This window comes from Crinia signifera, chromosome 9, assembly GCF_055691185.1.
Source record: "Crinia signifera chromosome 9, ASM5569118v1, whole genome shotgun sequence".
In the NCBI taxonomy this organism is placed as follows: Eukaryota; Metazoa; Chordata; class Amphibia; order Anura; family Myobatrachidae; genus Crinia; species Crinia signifera.
In genome coordinates this window covers 144,819,757-144,847,692 of record NC_139225.1, presented here as the reverse complement: position 1 = coordinate 144,847,692, position 27,936 = coordinate 144,819,757, and the positions used below count along the sequence as shown (strand labels likewise).

The 27,936-nt window shown below is 48.7% G+C and overlaps 1 protein-coding gene across 4 annotated transcripts in view; it reads left to right on the top strand.

Annotated features, from left to right (window-relative positions):
- Positions 1–26,794, top strand: part of LTB (lymphotoxin beta) — a 45,699-nt gene extending 18,905 nt beyond the window's left edge. For 2 of the 4 annotated variants that reach the window (XM_083160638.1, XM_083160636.1), the window contains exons 2-4: positions 17,443–17,467; positions 17,995–18,057; positions 26,151–26,794. In XM_083160638.1, the coding sequence (XP_083016764.1) occupies positions 17,443–17,467; positions 17,995–18,057; positions 26,151–26,554 (492 nt within the window). In that variant the 3' untranslated portion in view covers positions 26,555–26,794. The remainder of the gene's footprint in view (positions 1–17,442; positions 17,468–17,994; positions 18,058–26,150) is intronic. The other 2 variants (XM_083160639.1, XM_083160637.1) reach the window with 1 other exon arrangement.
- The last annotated feature ends 1,142 nt before the right edge of the window (positions 26,795–27,936 follow it).

Below are 27,936 nucleotides of genomic sequence, written 5' to 3'. Positions count from 1 at the left end.
GATGGGGAGAGGGGGATATTGGAGGAACAGAGAGGCAGACAGGAGGACGGGGAGAGGGGGATATAGGGGGAACAGAGAGGCAGACAGGAGGATGAGGAGAGGGGGATATAGGAGGAACAGAGAGGCAGACAGGAGGACGGGGAGAGGGGGATATAGGAGGAACAGAGAGGCAGACAGGAGGACGGGGAGAGTGGGATATAGGAGGAACAGAGAGGCAGACAGGAGGATGGGGAGAGGGGGATATAGGAGGAACAGAGAGGCAGACAGGAGGACGGGGAGAGGGGGATATAGGAGGAACAGAGAGGCAGACAGGAGGATGGGGAGAGGGGGATATAGGAGGATCAGGGAGAGGCAGACAGGAAGATGGGGAGAGGGGGATATAGGGGGAACAGAGAGGCAGACAGGAGGATGGGGAGAGGGGGACATAGGAGGATCAGGGAGAGGCAGACAGGAGGATGGGGAGAGGGGGATATAGGAGGAACAGAGAGGCAGACAGGAGGATGGGGAGAGGGGGATATAGGAGGATCAGGGAGAGGCAGACAGGAGGATGGGGAGAGGGGGATATAGGAGGAACAGAGAGGCAGACAGGAGGATGGGGAGAGGGGGATATAGGAGGAACAGAGAGGCAGACAGGAGGACGGGGAGAGTGGGATATAGGAGGAACAGAGAGGCAGACAGGAGGATGGGGAGAGGGGGATATAGGAGGAACAGAGAGGCAGACAGGAGGATGGGGAGAGGGGGATATAGGAGGAACAGAGAGGCAGACAAGAGGACGGGGAGAGGGGGATATAGGAGGAACAGAGAGGCAGACAGGAGGACGGGGAGAGTGGGATATAGGAGGAACAGAGAGGCAGACAGGAGGATGGGGAGAGGGGATATAGGAGGATCAGGGAGAGGCAGACAGGAGGACGGGGAGAGGGGGATATAGGAGGAACAGAGAGTAAGACAGGAGGATGGGGAGAGGGGGATATAGGAGGAACAGAGAGGCAGACAGGATGATGGGGAGAGGGGGATATAGGAGGATCAGGGAGAGGCAGACAGGAGGATGGGGAGAGGGGATATAGGAAGAACAGAGAGGCAGACAGGAGGATGGGGAGAGGGGGATATAGGAGGATCAGGGAGAGGCAGACAGGAGGATGGGGAGAGGGGGATATAGGAGGATCAGGGAGAGGCAGACAGGAGGATGGGGAGAGGGGGATATTGGAGGAACAGAGAGGCAGACAGGAGGATGGGGAGAGGGGGATATAGGAGGAACAGAGAGGCAGACAGGAGGACGGGGAGAGGGGGATATAGGAGGAACAGAGAGGCAGACAGGAGGACGGGGAGAGGGGGATATAGGAGGAACAGAGAGGCAGACAGGAGGACGGGGAGAGGGGGATATAGGAGGAACAGAGAGGCAGACAGGAGGATGGGGAGAGGGGGATATACAGTAGGAGGATCAGGGAGAGGCAGACAGGAGGATGGGGAGAGGGGGATATAGGAGGATCAGGGAGAGGCAGACAGGAGGATGGGGAGAGGGGGATATAGGAGGAACAGAGAGGCAGACAGGAGGATGGGGAGAGGGGGATATAGGAGGAACAGAGAGGGACACAGGAGGATGGGGAGAGGGGGATATAGGAGGAACAGAGAGGCAGACAGGAGGACGGGGAGAGGGGGATATAGGAGGAACAGAGAGGCAGACAGGAGGATGGGGAGAGGGGGATATAGGAGGATCAGGGAGAGGCAGACAGGAGGATGGGGAGAGGGGGATATAGGAGGATCAGGGAGAGGCAGACAGGAGGATGGGGAGAGGGGGATATAGGAGGAACAGAGAGGCAGACAGGAGGATGGCGAGAGGGGGATATAGGAGGAACAGATAGGCAGACAGGAGGATGGGGAGAGGGGGATATAGGAGGATCAGGGAGAGGCAGACAGGAGGATGGGGAGAGGGGGATATAGGAGGAACAGAGAGGCAGACAGGAGGATGGGGATATAGGAGGAACAGAGAGGCAGACAGGAGGGCAGGGAGAGGGGGATATAGGAGGAACAGAGGAAGACAGGAGGATGGGGATATAGGAGGAACAGAGAGGCAGACAGGAGGATGGGGAGAGGGGGATATAGGAGGAACAGAGAGTCAGACAGGAGGATGGGGAGAGGCGGATATAGGAGGAACAGAGAGGCAGACAGGAGGTTGGGGAGAGGGGGATATAGGAGGATCAGGGAGAGGCAGACAGGCGGACAGGGACAGGGGGATATAGGAGGAACAGAGAGGCAGACAGGAGGATGGGGAGAGGGGGATATAGGAGGAACAGAGAGGCAGACAGGCGGACAGGGAGAGGGGGATATAGGAGGAACAGAGAGGCAGACAGGAGGATGGGGAGAGGGGGATATAGGAGGAACAGAGAGGCAGACAGGAGGATGGGGAGAGGGGGATATAGGGGGAACAGAGAGGCAGACAGGAGGATGGGGAGAGGGGGATATAGGAGGATCAGGGTGAGGTAGACAGGAGGATGGGGAGAGGGGGATATAGGGGGAACAGAGAGGCAGACAGGAGGATGGGGAGAGGGGGATATAGGGGGAACAGAGAGGCAGACAGGAGGATGGGGAGAGGGGGATATAGGAGGATCAGGGTGAGGTAGACAGGAGGATGGGGAGAGGGGGATATAGGGGGAACAGAGAGGCAGACAGGAGGATGGGGAGAGGGGGATATAGGAGGAACAGAGAGGCAGACAGGAGGATGGGGATATAGGAGGAACAGAGAGGCAGACAGGAGGGCAGGGAGAGGGGGATATAGGAGGAACAGAGAGGCAGACAGGAGGATGGGGAGAGGGGGATATAGGAGGATCAGGGTGAGGTAGACAGGAGGATGGGGAGAGGGGGATATAGGGGGAACAGAGAGGCAGACAGGAGGATGGGGAGAGGGGGATATAGGAGGAACAGAGAGGCAGACAGGAGGATGGGGATACAGGAGGAACAGAGAGGCAGACAGGAGGGCAGGGAGAGGGGGATATAGGAGGAACAGAGGAAGACAGGAGGATGGGGAGAGGAAGATGTAGGAGGAACAGAGAGGCAGACAGGAGGATGGGGAGAGGGGGATATAGGAGGATCAGGGAGAGGCAGACAGGAGGATGGGGAGAGGGGGATATAGGGGGAACAGAGAGGCAGACAGGAGGATGGGGAGAGGGGATATAGGAGGAACAGAGAGGCAGACAGGAGGACGGGGAGAGGGGATATAGGAGGAACAGAGAGACAGACAGGAGGATGGGGAGAGGGGGATATTGGAGAAACAGAGAGGCAGACAGGAGGATGGGGAGAGGGAGATATTGAAGGAACAGAGAGGCAGACAGGAGGATGGGGAGAGGGGGATATAGGAGGATCAGGGAGAGGCAGACAGGAGAATGGGGAGAGGGGATATAGGAGGAACAGAGAGGCAGACAGGAGGACGGGGAGAGGGGGATATAGGAGGAACAGAGAGGCAGACAGGAGGATGGGGAGAGGGGGATATAGGAGGAACAGAGAGGCAGACAGGAGGATGGGGAGAGGGTGATATTGGAGGAACAGAGAGGCAGACAGGAGGATGGGGAGAGGGGGATATTGGAGGAACAGAGAGGCAGACAGGAGGACGGGAGAGGGGGATCTAGGAGGAACAGAGAGGCAGACAGGAGGATGGGAAGAGGGGATATAGGAGGAACAGAGAGGCAGACAGGAGGATGGGGAGAGGGAGATCTAGGAGGAACAGAGAGGCAGACAGGAGGATGGGGAGAGGGGGATATTGGAGGAACAGAGAGGCAGACAGGAGGACGGGGAGAGGGGGATCTAGGAGGAATAGAGAGGCAGACAGGAGGATGGGGAGAGGGGGATATAGGAGGAACAGAGAGGCAGACAGGAGGATGGGGAGAGGGGGATATTGGAGGAACAGAGAGGCAGACAGGAGGACGGGGAGAGGGGGATCTAGGAGGAACAGAGAGGCAGACAGGAGGATGGGGAGAGGGGGATATTGGAGGAACAGAGAGGCAGACAGGAGGATGGGGAGAGGGGATATAGGAGGAACAGAGAGGCAGACAGGAGGATGGGGAGAGGGGATATAGGAGGAACAGAGAGGCAGACAGGAGGATGGGTAGAAGGGGATATAGGAGGAACAGAGAGGCAGACAGGAGGATGGGGAGAGGGGATATAGGAGGAACAGAGAGGCAGACAGGAGGATGGGAAGAGGGGGATATAGGAGAAACAGAGAGGCAGACAGGAGGATGGGGAGAGGGGGATATTGGAGGAACAGAGAGGCAGACAGGAGGATAGGGAGAGGGGGATATTGGAGGAACAGAGAGGCAGACAGGAGGATGGGGAGAGGGGGATATAGGAGGAACAGAGAGGCAGACAGGAGGATGGGGAGAGGGGGATATTGGAGGAACAGAGAGGCAGACAGGAGGATGGGGAGAGGGGGATAAAGGAGGAACAGAGAGGCAGACAGGAGGATGGGGAGAGGGTGATATTGGAGGAACAGAGAGTCAGACAGGAGGACGGGGAGAGGGGATATAGGAGGAACAGAGTGGCAGACAGGAGGATGGGGAGAGGGGGATATTGGAGGTACAGAGAGGCAGACAGGAGGATGGGGAGAGGGGGATATAGGAGGAACAGAGAGGCAGACAGGAGGATAGGGAGAGGGGGATATTGGAGGAACAGAGAGGCAGACAGGAGGATGGGGAGAGGGGGATATAGGAGGATCAGGGAGAGGCAGACAGGAGGATGGGGAGAGGGGATATAGGAGGAACAGAGAGGCAGACAGGAGGACGGGGAGAGGGGGATATAGGAGGAACAGAGAGGCAGACAGGAGGATGGGGAGAGGGGGATATAGGAGGAACAGAGAGGCAGACAGGAGGATGGGGAGAGGGGGATATTGGAGGAACAGAGAGGCAGACAGGAGGATGGGGAGAGGGGGATATTGGAGGAACAGAGAGGCAGACAGGAGGACGGGAGAGGGGGATCTAGGAGGAACAGAGAGGCAGACAGGAGGATGGGAAGAGGGGATATAGGAGGAACAGAGAGGCAGACAGGAGGATGGGGAGAGGGGGATCTAGGAGGAACAGAGAGGCAGACAGGAGGATGGGGAGAGGGGGATATTGGAGGAACAGAGAGGCAGACAGGAGGACGGGGAGAGGGGGATCTAGGAGGAACAGAGAGGCAGACAGGAGGATGGGGAGAGGGGGATATAGGAGGAACAGAGAGGCAGACAGGAGGATGGGGAGAGGGGGATATTGGAGGAACAGAGAGGCAGACAGGAGGACGGGGAGAGGGGGATCTAGGAGGAACAGAGAGGCAGACAGGAGGATGGGGAGAGGGGGATATTGGAGGAACAGAGAGGCAGACAGGAGGATGGGGAGAGGGGATATAGGAGGAACAGAGAGGCAGACAGGAGGATGGGGAGAGGGGATATAGGAGGAACAGAGAGGCAGACAGGAGGATGGGTAGAAGGGGATATAGGAGAAACAGAGAGGCAGACAGGAGGATGGGGAGAGGGGATATAGGAGGAACAGAGAGGCAGACAGGAGGATGGGGAGAGGGGGATATAGGAGGAACAGAGAGGCAGACAGGAGGATAGGGAGAGAGGGATATTGGAGGAACAGAGAGGCAGACAGGAGGATGGGGAGAGGGGGATATAGGAGGAACAGAGAGGCAGACAGGAGGATGGGGAGAGGGGGATATTGGAGGAACAGAGAGGCAGACAGGAGGATGGGGAGAGGGGGATATAGGAGGAACAGAGAGGCAGACAGGAGGATGGGGAGAGGGTGATATTGGAGGAACAGAGAGGCAGACAGGAGGACGGGGAGAGGGGATATAGGAGGAACAGAGAGGCAGACAGGAGGATGGGGAGAGGGGGATATTGGAGGTACAGAGAGGCAGACAGGAGGATGGGGAGAGGGGGATATAGGAGGAACAGAGAGGCAGACAGGAGGACGGGGAGAGGGGGATATTGGAGGAACAGAGAGGCAGACAGGAGGATGGGGAGAGGGGGATATAGGAGGAACAGAGAGGCAGACAGGAGGATGGGAAGAGGGGATATAGGAGGAACAGAGAGGCAGACAGGAGGATGGGGAGAGGGGATATAGGAGGAACAGAGAGGCAGACAGGAGGATGGGGAGAGGCGGATAATGGAGGAACAGAGAGGCAGACAGGAGGATGGGGAGAGGGGGACATTGGAGGAACAGAGAGGCAGACAGGAGGATGGGGAGAGGGGGACATAGGAGGAACAGAGAGGCAGACAGGAGGATGGGGAGAGGGGATATAGGAGGAACAGAGAGGCAGACAGGAGGATGGGGAGAGGGGGATATTGGAGGAACAGAGAGGCAGACAGGAGGATGGCTGTAAATCGCAGCTGTGCGAATATGGTCTCCAGTAATCGCTAACTAGGAGTAGCCAGAGACTTACTCGGTCAGTGAATAAAGGCATATCCGGCCGGTGCTGATGTCACACACCCTCCCCTAAAATGCTTGGGCGCACCTGCGTTATCCCTGTCACTCCCAGCATTTTTTCTGGCATGCCTAGTGTTTTTCTTGGTACTATCAATCACCTTGTGTACAGCCAGCGTTCAGAAAAGTATCATGCTTTCATTGCAGGACAGCCTAGCGCATGTGTACTACGAGCCGTAGTAATGCACAGTGTATCGATAACCAGCCGTTGCGCAATATTACAGCTCTGACTGAATCTGCCTATCGAATGGGGGTTATTGTTTGCTCAAGAGAGGGCAAACACTAGACAGAAAAGAGCTTTGTGGGCGCACTCTTAATAATGTATATATGAAATTAATTTAAAACGTAACATTTAATTCGATCTCTTAATATAAGATAGCCAAAATTTGAAAGATTAATAAGGAGAAAAATGTAAGAAGTGAAAAGATAGTTAGGTACCACTAGTTAGAGGCGCAAAAAGTTTTTGGCATAAAATGTTGTGTGATGGTCCTATTGGCTTTTCACACTTTATTCTCCATTCGGCGCATCACGTCCATATCGACATTGATATATGGACAATGCGATTTTGGGCGAAAATGAATGGTTTGGGTCCCTGGTCGGTTTAAATAACCTGTAGGGATATGTGTTGCCCCAGCAACTATTATGATGGTATTATCACAGCTTGTATTGCTTATGCAGTAGGCGTGTCCAGTACAATTTACTTAGGGATACCTCTATTAATACCACACCAGGGGTTCTTCAGGGGTCTCCCACAGGAATACTAATCTGGCCCGTCACTGCTTAGCTTCCAAGTTCGGGAAGTTTTTGGGCAGTTCCAGTGAGGTATGGTGGTATTTTGTTGAGGATTAATTCCCAGAATCCCAATTTTCTGGTTAACTGCGTCAAAGCATTAATAGCTGACTGGATACCTGATTTTTGTTGGCCACCACTCGATTAGCGGCTGAATATTGATGATCAATAACACATCATATAGTGAAAAAATGAAAAGAGGGTGAAAGGAGGGAGGGGGGGGGAGAAGGAAAGGGGGGAGGAGGGAGAGAAAGTGTGGGAGAGGATTAGGGGGAAAAAGAAAGAGGGGATAACTTTTGGAAAGAGGGAGAGAGCGGTGAGAAAAGATGGAGAGAGGAGAAGAAGGAAGTTGATGATGTGTGAAGCTGGATATAGGTGGTGATTACAGACAGTGGCCCCTTAAAAATTCACTATGTCACAATAATCAGGACTTGAGATCTTGGTGTTTATAGGGTTAAATGCCTGTAGGCCAGCCTGCTGAATAAGGTAGTGGATGTTTTTATTTGGTTTTAACCAGTGTCCACAGTTGTGTCGACAGTGTTGCCGACTCAGAGGGCCTTATTCTGGTTGGTGCGGCCGGGCCGTACGCGTACGTTCCGGGGTTTTTCATGATCTGCGCATGCGTACATTCGCCAATGCGCAGGCGCGAACACTCCACAACGCTTACGGACGGGTCTCTCCGTGCGAAAAAACCTGTACGCGAGTGTACGGGCATTGGGGGCGGCATAGGGGCGTGTTGAGGGGAGCGGCCGAAATAATGAGGGAAAATGGGCGTAAATATGGGTGTACACGGGGGTGTGCACCAAAAATGAACGGTGCTACTACCGCACGATCGCCTAAAGCACCGTTCATTTCGGACACAAAACAGGCGCCCGCCAACCGCCAGCTCAGACCACCCCTACAGATACCGCATGCCTGCGTGCGCCTGGGTTTGCTAATTTACGCTGATTACTACTCAAACACATACACCTGAATGTAATAAGCAATGCTGCAGTCTATTAAGTCAAAACCATGATTTCACTACCTGCAAGCCACACACAGCACTCAAACACATTGGAAGCTTATCTTTCTATACTTCTCTACATTTAAAGGTTTGTTTAATTTAAGGTAAGAATCTTTTTAAGACCTGCTTATATATGCTAAGGTAGGTATTTGTTAAACAGTTATACACATTCACTACGTGCTTTCATAGACTTTACACAGTAGCACACTCAATCTACACAAGTCGACATGTGTCAACGTGTTCACTCTAATACAAACATAGGTTTTGTATTTATGATACAATAACATAAACCACAACTAACACCTACAAAGGATGTTTCAGCAATGTTTTAAGCCCATGCCCACTATTTTGCACATTAATTAATTCAATCAATTAATTAATTTTCATAATTATAGTTGAAAGGCAAGATTTGCAGGTCCATATATGTGAAGGGTATGCCAGCGTACACGGACGTACGCTCACTCTCACGAGCGGTGACATAAGCTGAGTTTTCTATTGAAAACAATAGCGACCCGTCCGTGCAAGCTGGCGTACGCTCAGATAGCCGCAAGAAGTCGGTGGGAAGACGGACGAGAGACGTCCGTAAACGGTGGCGTACGCTCTGGTGTACGCCAGTTGTCGGAGTGTAAGGGCTGGTCCGTCCGTGTACGTTGGCGTACGCTCAATTGTACGCCACTCCCCTTCGACGTTGTTTCTGGCCGTACGTATGCGCCTGAGTTGTGGGTGGACTTAACCCCAACGGCCGCGTACGGAGAGCGTACGCTAATAGTGAACGTACGCACGTTTGGCCGCTCCGATCAGAATAACCTCCTAAATCCGGCTCTGTTCCAATACTGATTTTGCAAAGAAGCTGTTATCAGAAAACCTGCCTATTAAGTGCCTGGTTCCGTTCCAGTATTGGATTTTAGATGAAGTTTGCTGACAAAGTAACAATTGCTACTTAAATTGTATCACAACAGTTCATGTCAGCCAGGTCCAGTGAGGGAGTCTTGGCTGTTAGCACACAGTTGGTTAATAGAGTGTAATTAGTGCAGTACCCTACCCTGCAGTTCTGAATCTGCCTATCACAAAATGAAGGATGTCTATGAGAAAGACATCCTTGTTGTACCTAATACAGGTGGCAGCATTAATTTGAAACCTCTAGTACCACTTTTACGCCAAAGATGCTGGGTCGCAACCAGGTTTTTGGACTCAGATGTAACCAACTCAGATGCGACCCAGTGTTTGACCCCTTTTTACACCGGCGTCCCCACCAGCATAATGCCAGGTGGGTGACGCAGGCGAAGGCGGGCCCTGAGCCGGCACTTAGAGATGACATCAACTCCAAGCGCCGAGAAGTCTGCCAGCAGAGACCCCCGTGATGACAACGGCCACGCTGGGGGCAAGCCCAGCACTATGTTACATATAATAACGTACTTGCCACCTGAAGTGACTCGCTTTCCCAGCGTGATAATAATCTGTTTCTGCTTTAATCCGCGTAACAGTTTGTTTAAGGTGGAGCGTAACCCACACTGTTATTCTATATCCATTTATTACACACAGAACAATGCAATTAAACCACAACACCTAGTTTTACACTGTGTGCCCAATTTCTGAGTAAAGGCAGGTTCCCAGCTGGAATCTCTTCTCATTCCACCTGTATTATTTAGACTTAAACAAATACAGGCAGTTGGTGCACAACTGCGCCAGGACAAACCATTCTCATATTAAATGGAACAAATGTATGAGTATTTTGTTGCATGCAGGGAAGATCCTGACTGCTTGTACATGCAGCACACAAATGCTGGCCAGCTGCATGAACCCTTTGATTGCGAAGTGAATTTGTCAAAAAAGATGTGAAAATTGCCACGCAAACATTTTTATTCATCATAATGACCTGTAATGTTTACCTTACATAGAAAATGTAATCTTTTTTCACACAACATTTTTTATTTGAATTTATATAACAAATGTGAGCGATGCTGGTATTTTTAGTGGATATTTTGCACATCTCTCACAGAGATGTTGGCACTTAAAGGGTTAATGAACTATGATTTAATACCTCCCAACTTTAGCAATTCCTCTGGCTGGACCTTCGGCACATGCCCATAAATTTGGGGGTGTGGCCCCGCTGAGGGGGCATGTCTGTGAGCTTCTGATCTTGCTCTTACTCTCAGCCCCACTTCCTGCTGTGCGCATGCAACTTAGGCACCTGCTTAGGGCCCAGCAGGTCCCAAGGAGCCCCATAAAGATATCCTGGCCGACCAAAATGTTCCCACAGTTCTGTTCTTTGATAGGATAAAACATTTTTGGACATACAATATGGTCTCATCCACTGTATGTGAACAGTCAGGTTACTGTACATGTGAAATAGGTATTAGGCCTATTTCAAAAAGACGAGAGCCGGATTCAGATTAGTACGCAATGCCGATGGTCTCGCAGCTCGCGTTTATCGGTAGACTGCAATCAGCAGAAAAAATACAGTGCTATGGATTGTGTGAGGGCCAGAAACTGGTATCTTGCCTAGGGCCCCATGAGGTCTGAATTCGCCTATGGTCTGAGCTTTCACATTGCCTCCATTATTTGCTGCAGGAAGCTGTAGGGACTTTATTTCCAATGACTATGTTGAGACTCTGCAAACCAGTGAACCTTAAGCCTCGTTCAGACACGTGTTTCGCCATTTCCCTACAGTTTAAACTCATACCAAAGCAGCCCTACATTCCACAAACATGGAATGTTGTCTTTCTTCTGTACAGTATTGCCTTGGTTTTTTTCCACTGGTGCAACAAATAAAATCGAAAATACTGTTTTCCAGTAATTACTATTTATTATTTTGTAAGTGTCACATAAGCGCCTAACTCAGAAGTGCACACAATGCCGATGTGGCGCTATTCAGGGACCATTTACTAATGCACATACCCAAATTATTGTGAAAATCCCTATGGCGCATGCGGTACCCGGAGTGTATACACAGACGCGCTGTTCTTTGTTGAGCCGTTGACATCAGAAATGGTGACGCAAAGCCAAAGGCATTCCTGGGAGGCGGCCAGAAGGGCGGTGCAAACAAAATCTGCCATGTGATCGTATAAATGACTTGCCGGTTATAGGGCTGATCCCTCCAGGAGGTAAAAGTCAGGTTGGCATAACAGAGGGGCATGGCTATACAGAGCCTGCATTACTGACATTGTACAGTGGGGGGCGGTAGGGTGAGGACAAGGGGCAGGATCAGGGCAACTGACTGTAGGGAGATGTACGAAGCCTTGGAGACAGACAAAGGGCCTGATTCAGTCCTGTTTGCTAGGCAGCATATCTTTGCTACCTAGCAAACAGGTAAATGCTGCCCTGGCAATGTCTCCCCCCCCCCCAACCGAGCGATTTGCATGTGAGTGCCCACTCAGGAAGTTACCAGTTACCAGGTGTGCTCAGAGTGCTCCATTCAATGCTATGATCCCCTGTGTGTTGTGTCGTGCTCGTGTTTGAACTGTTTCTAAGTACAGAATGTATCTGGCCTAAGGCAGCAGAACAAGGAAGACAACAGATTGCTAACCTCAGTAGATACCTCAGTAGACCTCATCTGTGGTGCACACAATGGTTTACCAACAACAGCCTTTCTTGGCTGCCTGGGTGTCATCCCCGATTCAGAACTGTCCTTTGTTCCCCACGTTCAATCTATATCCAAATCATGTTACATACAGCAATTAATAAGGGCAATGTTACACTCGTATGTCTGCAAAACCTTTAATTATTGCCCCCACTGATCACTGTAATAGTCTCCTTACTTACTGGTCTTCCCTGAAACAGACATTTACGCTTATGATCTATTATCAATGCAGCTTCGAGGCTGATGTTCCTCACAATACGTTCTTCTGATGCTCCGCCCTGTACGGCCCTTGATTGGTTACCTGTAATCTACCAGAACAAATATTTCTACTATGCATGATGCTATTATCCAAACGGTACTTGTTTCCTAGCACGGCGCCCATTGCATCAGGGGCATAACTAACTATTTAGCGCCCCCCCGCCGCACGTTTATTCGGCGCCCCCCACCTAACCTGCCCCCCCTTCTTACCCGCGGTCTGCGTCGTCTCGCCCGGCTCTCTGTCGGGACCTTCCTGACGTCACGGTCCCGGCCGGCTCCTGCTGCTACAGAGAAAACGGACTCTTAGAAAATGGCTGCCCCCATACTGCAGACAGAAAACTGTCTGCAGTATGGGGGCAGCCATTTTCTAATTGTCAGTTTTCATTGCAGCAGGAGCCGGCCGGGACCGTGACGTCAGGAAGGTCCCGACAGAGAGCCGGGCGAGACGCAGACCGTGGGTAACTATAGCCCCACAGCCCCCCCTGCGGCGCCCCCAATTTCTCTGCGCCCCCCCACCACCGCGGGGGCTGCGGAGCTATAGTTACGCCACTGCATCGCATCGTATACCATAAGCCTTATAATGGTATGCGATGCGACGCAATGGCACCCGATGTTATACAATTTAAAATCGTATACCATTGTATATGGCATACAATGCAATGGTATACGATTTTAAATTGTATAAGCACCCTAATGGGTGCTGTCAATGTTAAATGGCCCCCCTATAAGATTATTAATTGTATAAGTACCGTAATGGGTGCTTACAATGTTAAAAGCACCCCCAAGTCACCACCACTATCAACGCCAACCCAAAGCGTGGCGAGCGTAGCGAGCCCGCGAGGGGCGGCGGTACGCATCCTCTGACCTTTTCATACCCCCACTATCCACATCGGCGTGGAGTTGATTTTAGATAGTGTGGCGAGCCACCGAGCCCAAAGCGTGGCGAGCGCAGCGAGCCCTGCGAGGGGACGCCGAATACATGTAAAGGGGACTCTATACATGCGAGGGGACTCTATAATACGCGTCCGTTCGCCACGCTTCGGGCTCGGTGTCTCGCTGCGCTCGCCACACTATATAAAATCATCTCCATGCCAACATGGATACTGGGGGTATGAAAAGGTTGGAGGACGCGTACCGCCGCTCATAGTAGGGGTGCATTTAACATTGTAAACACCCATTAGGGTGCTTATACAATTTAAAATTGCATGCGGCTGTATGGCATGCGATGCAATACAATGCATAAGATGCCATGCAATTGAAAATCGTGCGCGCCTTGCTAGGAAACAGGTACCATCCAAACTATAGCCGTGTATGTCTCTTCGCTTGACTCTAAATATCTCCTAGCGCTATATATTCGCTCTGCGCAAGATCCGTGTCTTTCACCCACAGCCATTACTTGGTCCCACTCATGGTTACAGGATTTTCATCAGGCTGCATCTGTTGTGTGGAATGCCCTCCCACGTATAAGACTTTCCTCTGGTCTCCAAACCTTGAATCCATGAACACTCAGATTATTAAATTCCGAAACCACCCACATAACCCATATTGGCTATTCTACCTAATTGCTGAATATTTACACAGTTTACACAAAACTTACATGTGTTCTCTGTTCACTGACCCCATCCCAAACCTACCTTGTCACTGGATTATACAGTACAGCCCAGCAAGCACTATGTATCCCGGCTGGTTCAATGTGCAGTGTGTAGCACTTATCCCCATATATCAAACTCCTGGAATTCTGTAGATTGTGAGCTGGTCATTAACCTGGCCCATTGTATGACTGTTTATTGAATAATACAGGGACAATATAAATAAATGCTAATAAATAATTACATTTGCACAACTCTGATGCAAGTCTGATTTATACTGCACCTGACATATAAACAGGGTGGAGGCAATCCTGCATGCAGTAAATGAAAGATTCATGATAATGGCACTTATTCATATACTTCCCTGAGGCAGGAAACACTGTGTTCATACTCACTTTACCCCTACATCCCAACTTTTCTAAATCGGGATCCTACTTGCGTCAAAAGTATTAGTGCCAAAAAGGGCGGAGTCTTGCAGAAAGAGGTGTGGCATCATTCCCATTAGGTCATGTCACCTTGTGTGTGTGCCCTTTTAGGGGGAATGACCACATGTCACACCCCCTTTGTTCATCCCCCCTGGGGTAAGTCCCTCCAGCACTGCTCTTATCCTCCTCCTATGACTGAGTGGAAGCCACGCCCACTCACCACTGTTTTGCAGTTAGAGCAGTGGCGTGACAACATTCCCGACCCCAGCAGGAATCTATGGCACATGGGTTGGACAGTGGATGAAAAAGGGGGCTTTCCTGCTAAAATTGGGATGGTGGGGAGATATGAATTATATCCCCCCCCCCTCTGCACCACTGGGTACATACAGGTTGATACAGAGCACTATAATGGTTGATATTATGCTCTGCAAATCCTCATCATGATCCTGGGATAGCCACCAGTGGGTTGACCATTAATGATTAACCTCAGTGTTATAAAACTATTTGCAAGGGAACCATTGATGGTTTTACCCAATGATGACCATCCCAGCATTTCTATTTGCTGGGCTCCAGACCAATCATAGCCAGGAGATGGAGAATTGTGGTTGTCAGGGGCAGAGCAACACTCAGTGTCTCGTTGGTTCTCCCCATCAATGTTAAAGGTATTCACCATGGGTTATTGACCATCGATGATTAAATCACCGATGGTTGATAACCGACACTGTGGTGAATAGAGGGTACAAGATGATGCATAACCTATATTTTGTATCATTGCCTGTTGTGTATATGTGTCTATAAAAGATCATCAATATATAAGTCTAGTGTCCGTTAGTCTCAGAAACACTGCCATCTGCTGACAGAGTGAGACTACATCTCTTTCTCACACATGCACAAACACAGGAGGTTGCGAACTAGCTTTCAAAGCTTTTCCTTCAATATATATTAATATATATATTAATATGAACACGCACAAGAATATAGCAGCGAGTGATTAGACCATAAGATGACTGTAGGTGGCAGGAGTCACAGTAGGATATAACACAAAGAGGCCTAAATATATCAAGAACTGAGAACAACACTCCGAAAATAGCTTCAGAAAACCGCCGCAGGGATTAATTAATGAGAGATATTTTTATTTTAGCCCATAGCTGCCAAAATTTTAAAATAGTTTCTGGAAACGCTGCGCTGTGTCGGAGGCTGAGACAGAGGAGTGTGCGCAGCTGATTCTCTCGCAGTTGATCGATAAACGGAGGTGTGCTCCGATAATCGCAATACGCAGGTGCTGCGAATGATAGACAGAGTCTAGGTAGATATTCAATATGTCAACAACATGTGGTCGACATGCATAAGTCGACAGCTACAAAAGGTCAACAGAAAGATTGACATTGGTAAAATACAAGGCCGACGTGACAATGCCAACACACAAATATTCGTCACATGTCTAAGCTGTCACATATTACTAAACATACAAAAAATTGTGTCGACCATGTGTGTCAATGTCACGTCGACCTTTTGAGCCTGTCAAAAGTTTACCTGCCGACCTCACCTGTTGTGGCCTTTTCATCAGCTAACCTTTTGTGCATGTCGACTTATGGACTGTCGACATAAATGCTTTTGCGCTTCGGTACCAAACCCTGTTGCCGACGGCTAGTGCTGCTTGTCATGCCTGACTTATACTTTATTATAAACTATAATATATTTATTATTATTGCATAGATTATAGTATTATTGCATAGATTATATATTATTTTATTATATACAGTAACTGCAATGTCCCTTTTTCAGGAGCCATTACCCCACTGTCCTGATGACAAAGTCTCTTAGCTCATCCTTAATCATATTGAAATGTTATTTGGTTAGAAGAGAGACCTGGTGTACGCACAGCAGCAGCCAATGACTCAGGCCAATAACGCAGGGAGATGATCTTACCTCGGGATGCAAGGAGATGTACTAAGCCATGGAGGCTGATTCAGTACCGCACGCTAAGGAGCGGCCATTCCTCAGAAAGCACCCCCCCCCCCCGCCGCCGAATCCCCTCGGTACCATGCGAGGGGAGGTGTACATGAACTCATCCCATCACATACGGCCGAAGGGTTGGAAATAATTAGATGGTTGATGGTCTTCGGTAATAAAATGCAGTCTATATCGGCTTTTCTTTCCGTCGATGTTCGCCGGGCAGACGCTGTCGTCATGTGATGTCAGCCGCCCACACTAAGCAGGCATCGCCACGCCTGCTTCTACCGAGGAATGCCCAGTGATTTTATGGGGACGTGTGTTGGGTGTGTTCGTCTGCTACCGCCCCCTACACTCCCCCGGCCCTCCCTCCCCGCAGTGAAAGGCCCAGCGAGTGTGTAAATCGCCAAAGCCATTTGCTGCCAGAAATGCCCATGCGCAAACCTGACCATTGGAGCCAAATTCGTATCACACAGAGCAATCCTGAATCACCCCCAAAGTACTATCCAACTAGCTCCTAACTGCCATGTTACAGGCTGTGTTTGAAGAATGATATTACAAACAGGGTTGCCTACCCTCCTGGAATGGTCGGGAGGATCCCGAAAATCGGGTGCCCCTCCCGGCCCCCTGGAAAAGTGGGCAACGCTCCAGGATCCTGGGGGAACCCCGCTCCGCCCCCGCGGGTCTCCGTGGAGGGTGCGGAGCGAAAATTTCACAATCGCGTCATTTTACCCTCGCTCCCTCCACGGAGATCTGCGAATCAGGTTATTTTACATCCTGGGGCGGGGCTTAATGGCATCACCCTCAAGCCCCCCCCCCAAAGTGCTTCTTAAAGGGCCTTATTCTGGTTCACTCTTTCTGACAAAATCCTTCTTAGATGGGCAAAACCATGTGCACTGCAGGTGGGGTAGATGTAACATGTGCAGAGAGAATTAGATTTGGGTGGGGTTTTACTTCAAAGTGAGATCTATATTGCAGTGTAAAAATAAAGCAGCGAGTATTTTCCCTGCACAGAAACAAAATTACTCACCGAAATCTAATTCTCTCTGCACATGTTACATCTGCCCCCCTGCAGTGCACATGGTTTTGCCCATCTAAGAAGGATTTTGTCAGAAAGAATGAACCAAAATAAGGCCCAAAGTCTCCTGCCTGGGCTTTTCCTGGAGAGAAGACTGATTAAGGAGCTGGTTGGTCAGTACTCTCTCTGTTTTATCACTCTCCAAGCCTTAGTACATCTCACCCACAAACTGTAGCTTGCAACCCAACGTAAGGCAATTTCCTTGTTTTATTGACCTGAGTGATTGGTTTCAGCTTAGTTTCTGTTTGTTATAGCAGTGACAGTGGAAATGTTTGGTAAGTGTGACGAATGAATTTGACATTATCTCCATTTTTGTCCTTACAGGCATCCAAGAGACCAGCGCTAAAAGGTAATTCTATCATCAATTTAGTTTACTATCTAACTGTGGTGCGTTTATGGGCCTGATTCATGTTCAAGTAAAGCAAAAAGTGCAAGCAACAATCAATGCTGCCATGCAAGATGATGAGCAAATGCATTCATATTTTTTCTGTGCAGGGTAAATGCTAACGGCTTTGCATGTAGCCCACACGTTAGATTTATTTTTTACACTGCATATGATATTTAGATATCAGCTTGAAAACACCCCACCCAAATCTTACACTCTGCACATGTTACATCTGACCACCTTCAGTGCAGCATGGTTTGGCCCTGTCGCTCGCTAATTTGCTTACTTATGCTTACATAAATCAGGACCTCAGATAGGTGACCTTTGATGCTCTGTTCTTTAATTTTGCCCCCCAAACTGGCACTGGCTTGCTAAGCATTATGGGAAATATAGATGTGATCCAGATAGAGAAACCAAGTTTGGACACTTGTGAGTTGTGTCTGAGCAGCGAGACTGGTACGGGTGCGTGACTAATAGCACTTTATCTCCAGCAGCCAATCAAAAGAATAACTGGCAGAAGCAGAACATCAAAAAACCAGCAGCACATCTGATTGGTGAGTTGGCGGATCCCAAGGCATCAACCAGACAATGCCCGCTGTAGCACCAAGATGTCTTTTATTTTGTTATTGGGTGAGGGGTAGATCCTCCAGGAGTGAGAGTCTGCCGGCCCCAGCATACTCTTGTTATATCTCCAGGCACATGATTGGTTGTGTCATCATTCTCCAGTTTCCCAAGCATGTCTTTAAGTAGGGGCGGACTTAGGGGTCAGGAGCCCCTCCCACAGAGAGCACATTATTACCCAACCCCTACATTTCCTTAATAGTTTTTTGCAGAAAACTGTGAACCTGATAACATGATGTGTACCATCCCTACACCCACCTGCCTTATACCCACCTCTACTACACCCACCTTCCCTACACCCACCTTCCCTATACCCACCTGCCCTACACCCACCTTCCCTACACCCACCTGCCTTATACCACCTCTACTACACCCACCTTCCCTACACCCACCTGCCTTATACCCACCTCTACTACACCCACCTTCCCTACACCCACCTTCCCTATACCCACCTCTACTACACCCACCTTCCCTACACCCACCTGCCTTATACCACCTCTACTACACCCACCTTCCCTACACCCACCTGCCTTATAACCACCTCTACTACACCCACCTTCCCTACACCCACCTTCCTATACCCACCTGCCCTACACCCACCTGCCATACACCAAAAGTCCTACACCCACCTGCCTTATACCCACCTGTACTACACCCACCTGCCATACACCAAAGTCCTACACCCACCTGCCTTATACCCACCTGTACTACACCCATCTACCTTTTACCTACCTGTACTACACCCACCTGCCCTACACCCACCTGCCCTACACCCACCTGCCCTACACCCACCTTCCCTACACCCACCTTCCATACACTAAAAGTCCTACACCCGTGACCCACCTGTCGTATTTCCTTGACATTTTATGTTGTGGATCAGCTAATCTCACATTCCAGCTGATCTGTATCCATACCTCCCAACTTCTCAGCCAAGTAAAGAAGGACAACAGCCCGAAAATAGGGAGCTTGGCTTAGTGACAAGGGGGCATGGTCTACAAGACATGCCATTTTCATGAAGTCATGCCCCCGTTTTTGCCGCTGTGGGGGCCTGACCAGCGGCTCTGTAAACTGCTGGTCAGCCCCCAGCCCCTAGTGTCTATTCACCGGATGACAGAGGGGACTCCCAACTGTCCCCAGCACAGGACACTGCCGGCCCCGGGAATGTCCCCAAAAACCGGGACGTTGCCACGGAAAGCGGGACAGTTGGGAGGTTGGTGTATCTTCCTCCTGTCTCTGCCAGGCTAGAGCTTTTTCTCTTTCCACTTTATCTCTTTCCAAGATTTACTAAATCTCCCCCATAGAGTTATTCTCTATTATATGCATTATATGCATTGCACTGTAGCGATTTACCGTTCAGTTCTAGAAATCTGAATCCACCCAAATTTTGTGAACCGAACCAAACCCTGGAGATTCAATCTGAACCGAATCCCTGTCCAGTTCTTCCCATAGTTCGAAATTCGGATATTAGATTGCAAAAATGTATTTATTACGTTATTTATATAGACGGGGAGAATATACAAACTCCACACAGTTAGGGCCATGGTGGGAATCGATCCCATTACATCAGTGCTGTGAGGCAGTAATGCTAACCATTACACCATCCGTGCTGCCACACAAATTACACAATTGTAGTTGTTTTTTATAGATGTATATCAATCATTATCGATTTTCAAATTGCTTTTAATTAAAAAAAAAAAAACCCATCTAAACTAAAGATGAGCGGGTCCGGATCTCCGGGATCCGCCAGAGCCGAATATGGTGATCCGAGTCAGGATCCGAGCCGGTTCGGGAGTTCCTGCCTGAATTCCAGACCGAAAACGAGCAAAACGTCATCATCGCGCTGTCGGATTCTCGCGGGATCTGGATTCTATATAAGACGCACGCGCGCCCCGCCATCTTCACTCCATTATAGGAGAGGGAAGAGGGTGTTTGGGATCTGTGCTCCGTGCTCTGTGCTCCGTGCTCCACGCTGCGTGCTCCGTGCCCTGTTTCCTGTGCCCTGTGCTGTGATTTATTAAGTGACTAATTTTTTTATTTTGTTGTAAACTAGGTGCTGCAGTGCTCACACGCAGGGGCTGCAGTGCTGCTGACTGTAGTACAGGTGGGTATAAGGCAGGTGGGTGTAGGACTTTTGGTGTAAGTCAATCCTTTGCAAGGGGGATGAAGTATGCCAGCAGTCACCCCGTTGCACAGCGTATTACCGACGCCATAACAACTATGTTGGTATTAGATGTGCGGCCAGTATCCGCAATCAATTGTGTGGGTTTTACCCAGTTGCTTGAGATCCTGTGTCCCCGGTACCAAATTCCATCTAGGTTCCACTTCTCCAGGAAGGCAATACCCAGACTGTACACGGACATTAAAAAAAGCGTTGTTAGTGTCCTTAAAAATGCCGCTGTACCGACTGTCCACTTAACCACGGATATGTGGACAAGCGGAACAGGGCAAACTAAAGACTATATGTCTGTGACTGCTCACTGGGTAGATGTATTGCCTTCAGCAGCAGCAGCACCAACAGCAGCAGCAGCAGCAGCAGCAACATCATTTCCCATTGCTATTCAGAGGCAGGCTACTCTGTGTATCACCGGTTTCAGTAACAGGCACACAGCAGAAAACCTCAGAAAAACTACGGGAAGTCATTGCGCAATGGCTTACCCCACTTGGACTCTCCTCGGGATTTGTGGTATCCGACAATGCCACCAATATTGTGAGTGCATTACATCTGGGCAAATTCCAACATGTCCCATGTTTTGCTCACACAATAAATTTGGTGGTGCAACATTTCTTGAAAAAGGACAGGGGTGTTCAAGAGATGTTGTCAGTTGTCCGGAAAATTTGTGGACATTTTCGCCATTCTGCAAGTGCGTGCAGGAGATTGCAACACTTGCAAGAAATGCTAAATTTGCCCTGCCATCAGCTGAAGCAAGAGGTGGTCACGAGGTGGAATTCCACCCTCTATATGCTTCAGCGGATGGAGGAGCAGCAAAAGGCCATCCAAAGCTACACCTCGACCTATGACATAGGGAGAGGAACGGGAATGCACCTGAGTCAATAATTTACGTGTTGTGCAAGATCCTGCAGCCCTTCGAGGCTGCTATACGCGAAGTTAGTTCTGACACTGCCAGCTTGAGCCAGGTCATTCCCTTGATAGGCCTTTGCAAAAGCAGTTGGAGAAATTGAAGGAGGAGTTGAAGCAGAGTGAATCTGCTAAATATGTAGGACTAGTGGTTCACGCCATTAATTCACTTTGCAAGGATCCAAGGGTCGTTGATCTCTTAAAATCAGATCATTATATTTTGGCGACAATACTGGATCCTAGGTTTAAGTCTTACATTGTGTCTTTGTTACCAATGTGCACAAATCTGCAGAGGTGCAAAGACCTCTTGGTCCAAAAATTGTCAGCTGAAGCGGAACGTGGCAGGCACACAACTCCTCCTTCAATTTCTACCACTGGGGTTGCTGGGAAAAAACTAAATTTTCCTCAGAGACCCACTGCTATTCAGTCCGGAAATATATTTGACATCTGGTCCGGACTGAAGGAGCTTCCTAGCATAATGGACATGTCGACTGCTACTGACTATGATGCTATCACAATTGATAGAATGGTGGATGACTACTTTGCCGATAGCATCGATATAGGTATGTCAGACTGTCCATTCTATTATTGGCAAGAAAAAAACGGCAATGTGGTGGCCTTTGCACAGACTGGCTTTGCTTTATTCCAGTGTATATTCTGAGAGAGTCTTCAGCGCAGCTGGGAACCTTGTTAGCGATCGGCGTAGGAGGTTACTTCCACAAAACGTGGAGAAGATGATGTTCATAAAAATGAATTTCAAATTCCACCAACTGGACCTCCTTCACCAGCACTTACGTCCTCCTAATACACACAGTCCTCCTGTATTGGTTGATTCCAGCGGCGACTAATTAATTGTGTGTGAAGAAGAGGATGAGGGTGAGGAATCGGATGCTGAGGATGACATATTCTAATACCAGTTTGTGCAGTGCCTAAGGACAATTTCTTGCACATCTCAGTATGTTTTTGCTCTTTGGAGCATTATTTTCTTTTTTAAGAATGACATCTTGTAAAGCCAGTTTGTGCACTGCTTGTTTTGTGGGGGCCCAAATAAACCAATCATTTCAGCCACATGTGACAGTCCCTGCCGCCGAAGTCCCTGTTGCTGAAATGATTGGTTTGTTAAACTGTGCATGTCCTGTATACAACATAAGGGTGGGTGAGAGGGCCCAAAGACAATTTCATCTTGCACCTCTTCATATTTTTGCCTCTTTGGAGCATTTTCTTATTTTTTTTAATAATGACAGCTTGTAAAACCTGTTTGTGCAGGGCCCAAGGACAATTTCAGCTTGCACCTCTTCGTATTTTTGCCTCTTTGGAGCATTTTCTTCTTTTTTGGATAGGATGGATGAATGGTGGGAAGATCGGTGCTTCTCTCTCCACATCCTCGATTATAGATGAAAAAATTTCATTGTGACATCCATGATCTCTGACTGGTTCAACAATCACATTAATTTAATTAAATTAATAATCAATCAATCAATCAATCAATCAATCATAAGGGTGGGAGGGCCCAAGGACAATTTCAGCTTGCACCTCTTTGTATTTTTGCCTCTTTGGAGCATTTTCTTCTTTTTTTTTTAATAATGACAGCTTGTAAAACCTTTTTGTGCAGGGCCCAAGGACAATTTCAGCTTGCACCTCTTCGTATTTTTGCCTCTTTGGAGCATTTTCTTCTTTTTTGGATAGGATGGATGAATGGTGGGAAGATCGGTGCTTCTCTCTCCACATCCTCGATTATAGATGAAAAAATTTCATTGTGACATCCATGATCTCTGACTGGTTCAACAATCACATTAATTTAATTAAATTAATAATCAATCAATCAATCAATCAATCATAAGGGTGGGAGGGCCCAAGGACAATTTCAGCTTGCACCTCTTTGTATTTTTGCCACTTTGGAGCATTTTCTTCTTTTTTTTTTAATAATGACAGCTTGTAAAACCTTTTTGTGCAGGGCCCAAGGACAATTTCAGCTTGCACCTCTTCGTATTTTTGCCTCTTTGGAGCATTTTCTTCTTTTTTGGATAGGATGGATGAATGGTGGGAAGATCGGTGCTTCTCTCTCCACATCCTCGATTATAGATGAAAAAATTTCATTGTGACATCCATGATCTCTGACTGGTTCAACAATCACATTAATTTAATTAAATTAATAATCAATCAATCAATCAATCAATCATAAGGGTGGGAGGGCCCAAGGACAATTTCAGCTTGCACCTCTTTGTATTTTTGCCTCTTTGGAGCATTTTCTTCTTTTTTTTTTAATAATGACAGCTTGTAAAACCTTTTTGTGCAGGGCCCAAGGACAATTTCAGCTTGCACCTCTTCGTATTTTTGCCTCTTTGGAGCATTTTCTTCTTTTTTGGATAGGATGGATGAATGGTGGGAAGATCGGTGCTTCTCTCTCCACATCCTCGATTATAGATGAAAAAATTTCATTGTGACATCCATGATCTCTGACTGGTTCAACAATCACATTAATTTAATTAAATTAATAATCAATCAATCAATCAATCAATCATAAGGGTGGGAGGGCCCAAGGACAATTTCAGCTTGCACCTCTTTGTATTTTTGCCTCTTTGGAGCATTTTCTTCTTTTTTTTTTAATAATGACAGCTTGTAAAACCTTTTTGTGCAGGGCCCAAGGACAATTTCAGCTTGCACCTCTTCGTATTTTTGCCTCTTTGGAGCATTTTCTTCTTTTTTGGATATGATGGGAAGATCGGTGCTTCTCTCTCCACATCCTCTATTATAGATGAAAAAATGTCATCGGTGACATCCATGATCTCTGACTGGTTCAACAATCACATTAATTACATTAATAATCAATCAATCAATCAATCAATCAATCAAGCATAAGGGTGGGTGGGAGGGTCCAAGGACAATTTCAACTTGCACATCTTTGTATTCTTTGCTCTTTTTTGGGGGGGGGGGGGGGGGGGTAGTTTATTAAACTGCCACCCTGTCTGCAGTGCCGCTCTGCTTCCAAGATGTGCCAAGTTGGAAGTGTAAGGTCCACATATATGAGCTGTGAAGTGATCAAAATTGACTAGTAATGAGTGGAAATTAATGTTGTTGAGCTTAATAATACTTTAGGGGCAAAAACAGGCCCAAAATCTGTTATTTGAGCAATTTTTAGCATTTAAAAAAAAAAGGGAGATCCAGATCCAAAACCAAAACCCGAAAAAGTGCCCGCCGCTCATCTCTAATCTAAACCAAGACATGATAATACATTAGCACCAAAATCTCACATCTCCACTACTGTGTTACCCATTAATAAACCATTTACCACTTTATTTGTCTTCCTGTATTACCCAATTATGTTTACAGTGATATCACAAACAGCATTAGAATATATTATAAAATATTTATTGTGTCCGATAGGATGATTGAATCGGACAAGGTAAATGTCCATGTAACTGAAAGTACATTAAAGCTTAAATGCTGCATCTCCTGCTTCCTAGTTTAAATGTACTGCTATCCCAAAGTGACATTAACCCCTTCAGTGGTGTTTTTTTGGGGGGGGAGCACTCCCCACTGGGCGAGTTTTTTATGGGGAGCGCTCCCTTAAAAAAAAAACCACTACCTCCCTGGGTCCGGGCAGCGCCACTGCACTGTCAATTAGCGGCTGCCCGGACCTGCGCCCCCCCGCGCCGCCTCCCTGTCCCCGGCAGCCGGCTTGTCATAAGCCGACGCCGGGGACTTCAATACAAAACCCGGAGGAGGGAGGAGGAGGCAGGAGGCGGCGCCGCAGAGGGGAGGGGGCCCGGCTGTAAACAGTGGCAATCCCGAGAATTTTCCGGGCTTGCCAGACTGGGCACTGAGGCACAGCCCGGAAAATTCTCGGGATTGCCACTGAAGGGGTTAAAGGCCCATACACATTGGGGTGACTTTGAGCTGAAAGTAGCCCAGTGTGTATAGGACAGCAATGAGCGGTGAGTGCTGATGCTCGCTCCTGCATCATCTCTGGCCCCGCCACTCATCTGCTGTCACTGAACTCGTTAGTACTGGTAGTTGTACAGGTGACCAGGAACTGGGTGGTTACCAGAGGAGTGTCCGAGTAAGTTCCATTCCAGGAATCCATGCGGATGGCCATTGTAAAGTGTTTCACTGACACAGCCCTTCAGAACCTTGGGGCCCCTCACAATGTGGGGTCCCAGTATGGGTACCCCCTTTGACCCCCCTACTGTCGCCAGCAATGTGTGGAGTACAAAGACACTCTAGAACTGTGCTAGTCTACTGCATTCCTCCAGATAGATTTCATTACTGCTAAGTACCACATACACTCCAACATGACCCATTCCATTAGGTACAAAGGGGCAGATGTATTAAGCCTTAACAAGAGATAAATGCAAGGGTGTTAAAGAGAGATAAACGTCCAGCCAATCAGCTCCTTACTGACTTTTTTCAAACACAGCCTGTAACATGGCAGTTAGCAGGTGATTGGCTGGACGTTTATCTTTCTTTATCACCCTTGCATTTATCTCTTGTTAAGGCTTAATACATCTGCCCCAAAATGCTCTATTCCTGGTCTTCCATGCCAGTGGCAGTTACAGAGGTGGGACTCCAGCACAGTCCAAAATTCAAAGAGGGGGGGGGGGGGTGTCACATCAACTGCCAGTGATTGTAGGACAGTGATGTTTGAGGTGGCAGTAGGTGTGTCTCCCCTTTTTGAATATTGGACAGTGGTGCAGTCCCACCTCTGTAACTGTCACTGGCAGGGAAGTCCAGAAAAGGAGCATTTTCTACCTAATGGAATGGGTCATGTTGGAGGGTATGGTACCATGTGTGGTGGGGGCCCATCTGGACTCACACACACTGGGCTCAGGGCAGGAAGTAGGCATACAGAAGGCATTGGAAGGTCATTGTATGTGCACACTGATCACCCATCTAATCCCATCTAGCTCTGCAATAAACTTGTCCATGATTCTGTCCTTCCTCCCACCGTAGGTGTGTCACCATCGCAGAGCAACACCCTGAAATGGATCTCTGAGAGTGACGTGGCATTCACCCGCAAAGTCACCCACCCCACCGACACCACGCTGGTGACTCCTCGGAAAGGCCTCTATTATGTCTATTGTCAAGTAGGATTTGGGGGCACGAATACTAACTTAAGACTGAGCAGCGAAGTCATCACCAGGAGCGATTCCGTAAATGCCAATGTCACCCTACTGGTCGGCTCGGAGACTATATCTGGCCCCCCTTTGGGTCACAAATTGTGGTATACCAGTCTGAACCAGGGAGGGCTGGCAAAGCTGGAGGCAGGACAGAAGCTGTATGTCCACATCAGCCATCCCGAGCTTGTAGATTATACGGAGGGAAAGACATTTTTTGGACTGGTCATGGTGTCCTGAGTTCCTGAATTTACATGCACAGAAATGGGGGTACTTGTGTAGTATCACGGCGCCCATCGCATCGCATCGCATCGCATACCACTAATTAAGGTATGCGATGGCATGCGATGGGACCCGATTTGAGCCTTTCCCCGGGCTGAGTATACAATTTTAATATCGCGTCGCATCGCATGCCATTATAATGGCATGCGATGCGATGCGACGCGATCATGCCCGATTTGGGCTTATTCCCATGTTAAATTCCCCCCCCAGACTCGATTTTTAATTGTATACCCACCCTGATGGGTAATGAGTATGTTAAATGCCCCCCCCATTGTTAACGCCACTATCAACGCCAACCCGAAGTGTGGCGAGCGCAGCGAGCCTGGGAGGGGCGGCGGTACGCGTGCTCTGACCTTTTCATACCCCCACTATCCACATCGGCGTGGAGTTGATTTTATATAGTGTGGCGAGTGCAGCGAGCCCCGCAAGGGGACGCGGAATATATGTGAAGTCATCCGCGTCCCCTCGCCACGCTTCGGGCTCGGTGGCTTGCTGCGCTCGCCACACTATATAAAATCATCTCCACACCGACGTGGATAGTGGGGGTAGGAAAAGGTCAGAGGACACGTACCGCCGCCCCTTGCGGGCTCACTGCGCTCGCCACGCTTCGGGTTGGCGTTGATAGTGGGGTGGCGTTAACAATGGGGGGGCATTTAACATAGTCATTACCCATCAGGGTGGGTGTACAATCAAAAATCGGGTCTGGGGGGGCATTTAACATAGGAATCAGGCATCTGGGTGCCTGTACAATTAAAAATCGGGTCCAATCGCGTCGCATCGCATGCATTCATATCGCATGCCATGCGACGCGATTTTTGGTTGTACAATGCCCTATGATGGAAATCATGGGCGCCGTGATAATACACAAGTACCGAAATGGGTCATCTGCCCATGATATATAAACCGTCCTGGCTAGTGCAATTTACCATTGTGGTGGGAAACTACTTGTGAGAAACCAATGTCAGTGTGCATCCAGGTATTGTGCAAATGTATTGCATATTTACAAAAATAAATGTACTAGAAAATCATATGTGTCATTCATTATGGTGGGAGGTCCACCTTCCTCTCTTCTACACCTGGGGTGGCCAAACTGGTCCTCGAGATCTACCAACAGGTCAAGTTTTCCAGACCATCTAGCTGGTGTACAGGTGTAGTCATTACTGATGCTGGCCATATACTAGACCAACTTTCACCCAACCATCCAGCTAGATGGTTGGTTGGATTGGAAATGTGGTACTGCATGGAAGCAATTTGTTCACAAACCCAGGGAAATGGACAAAAACATTCTGAATTACAAATTATAGACATTTCCTGCCTACTTCTGTGACATCACAAGTTGG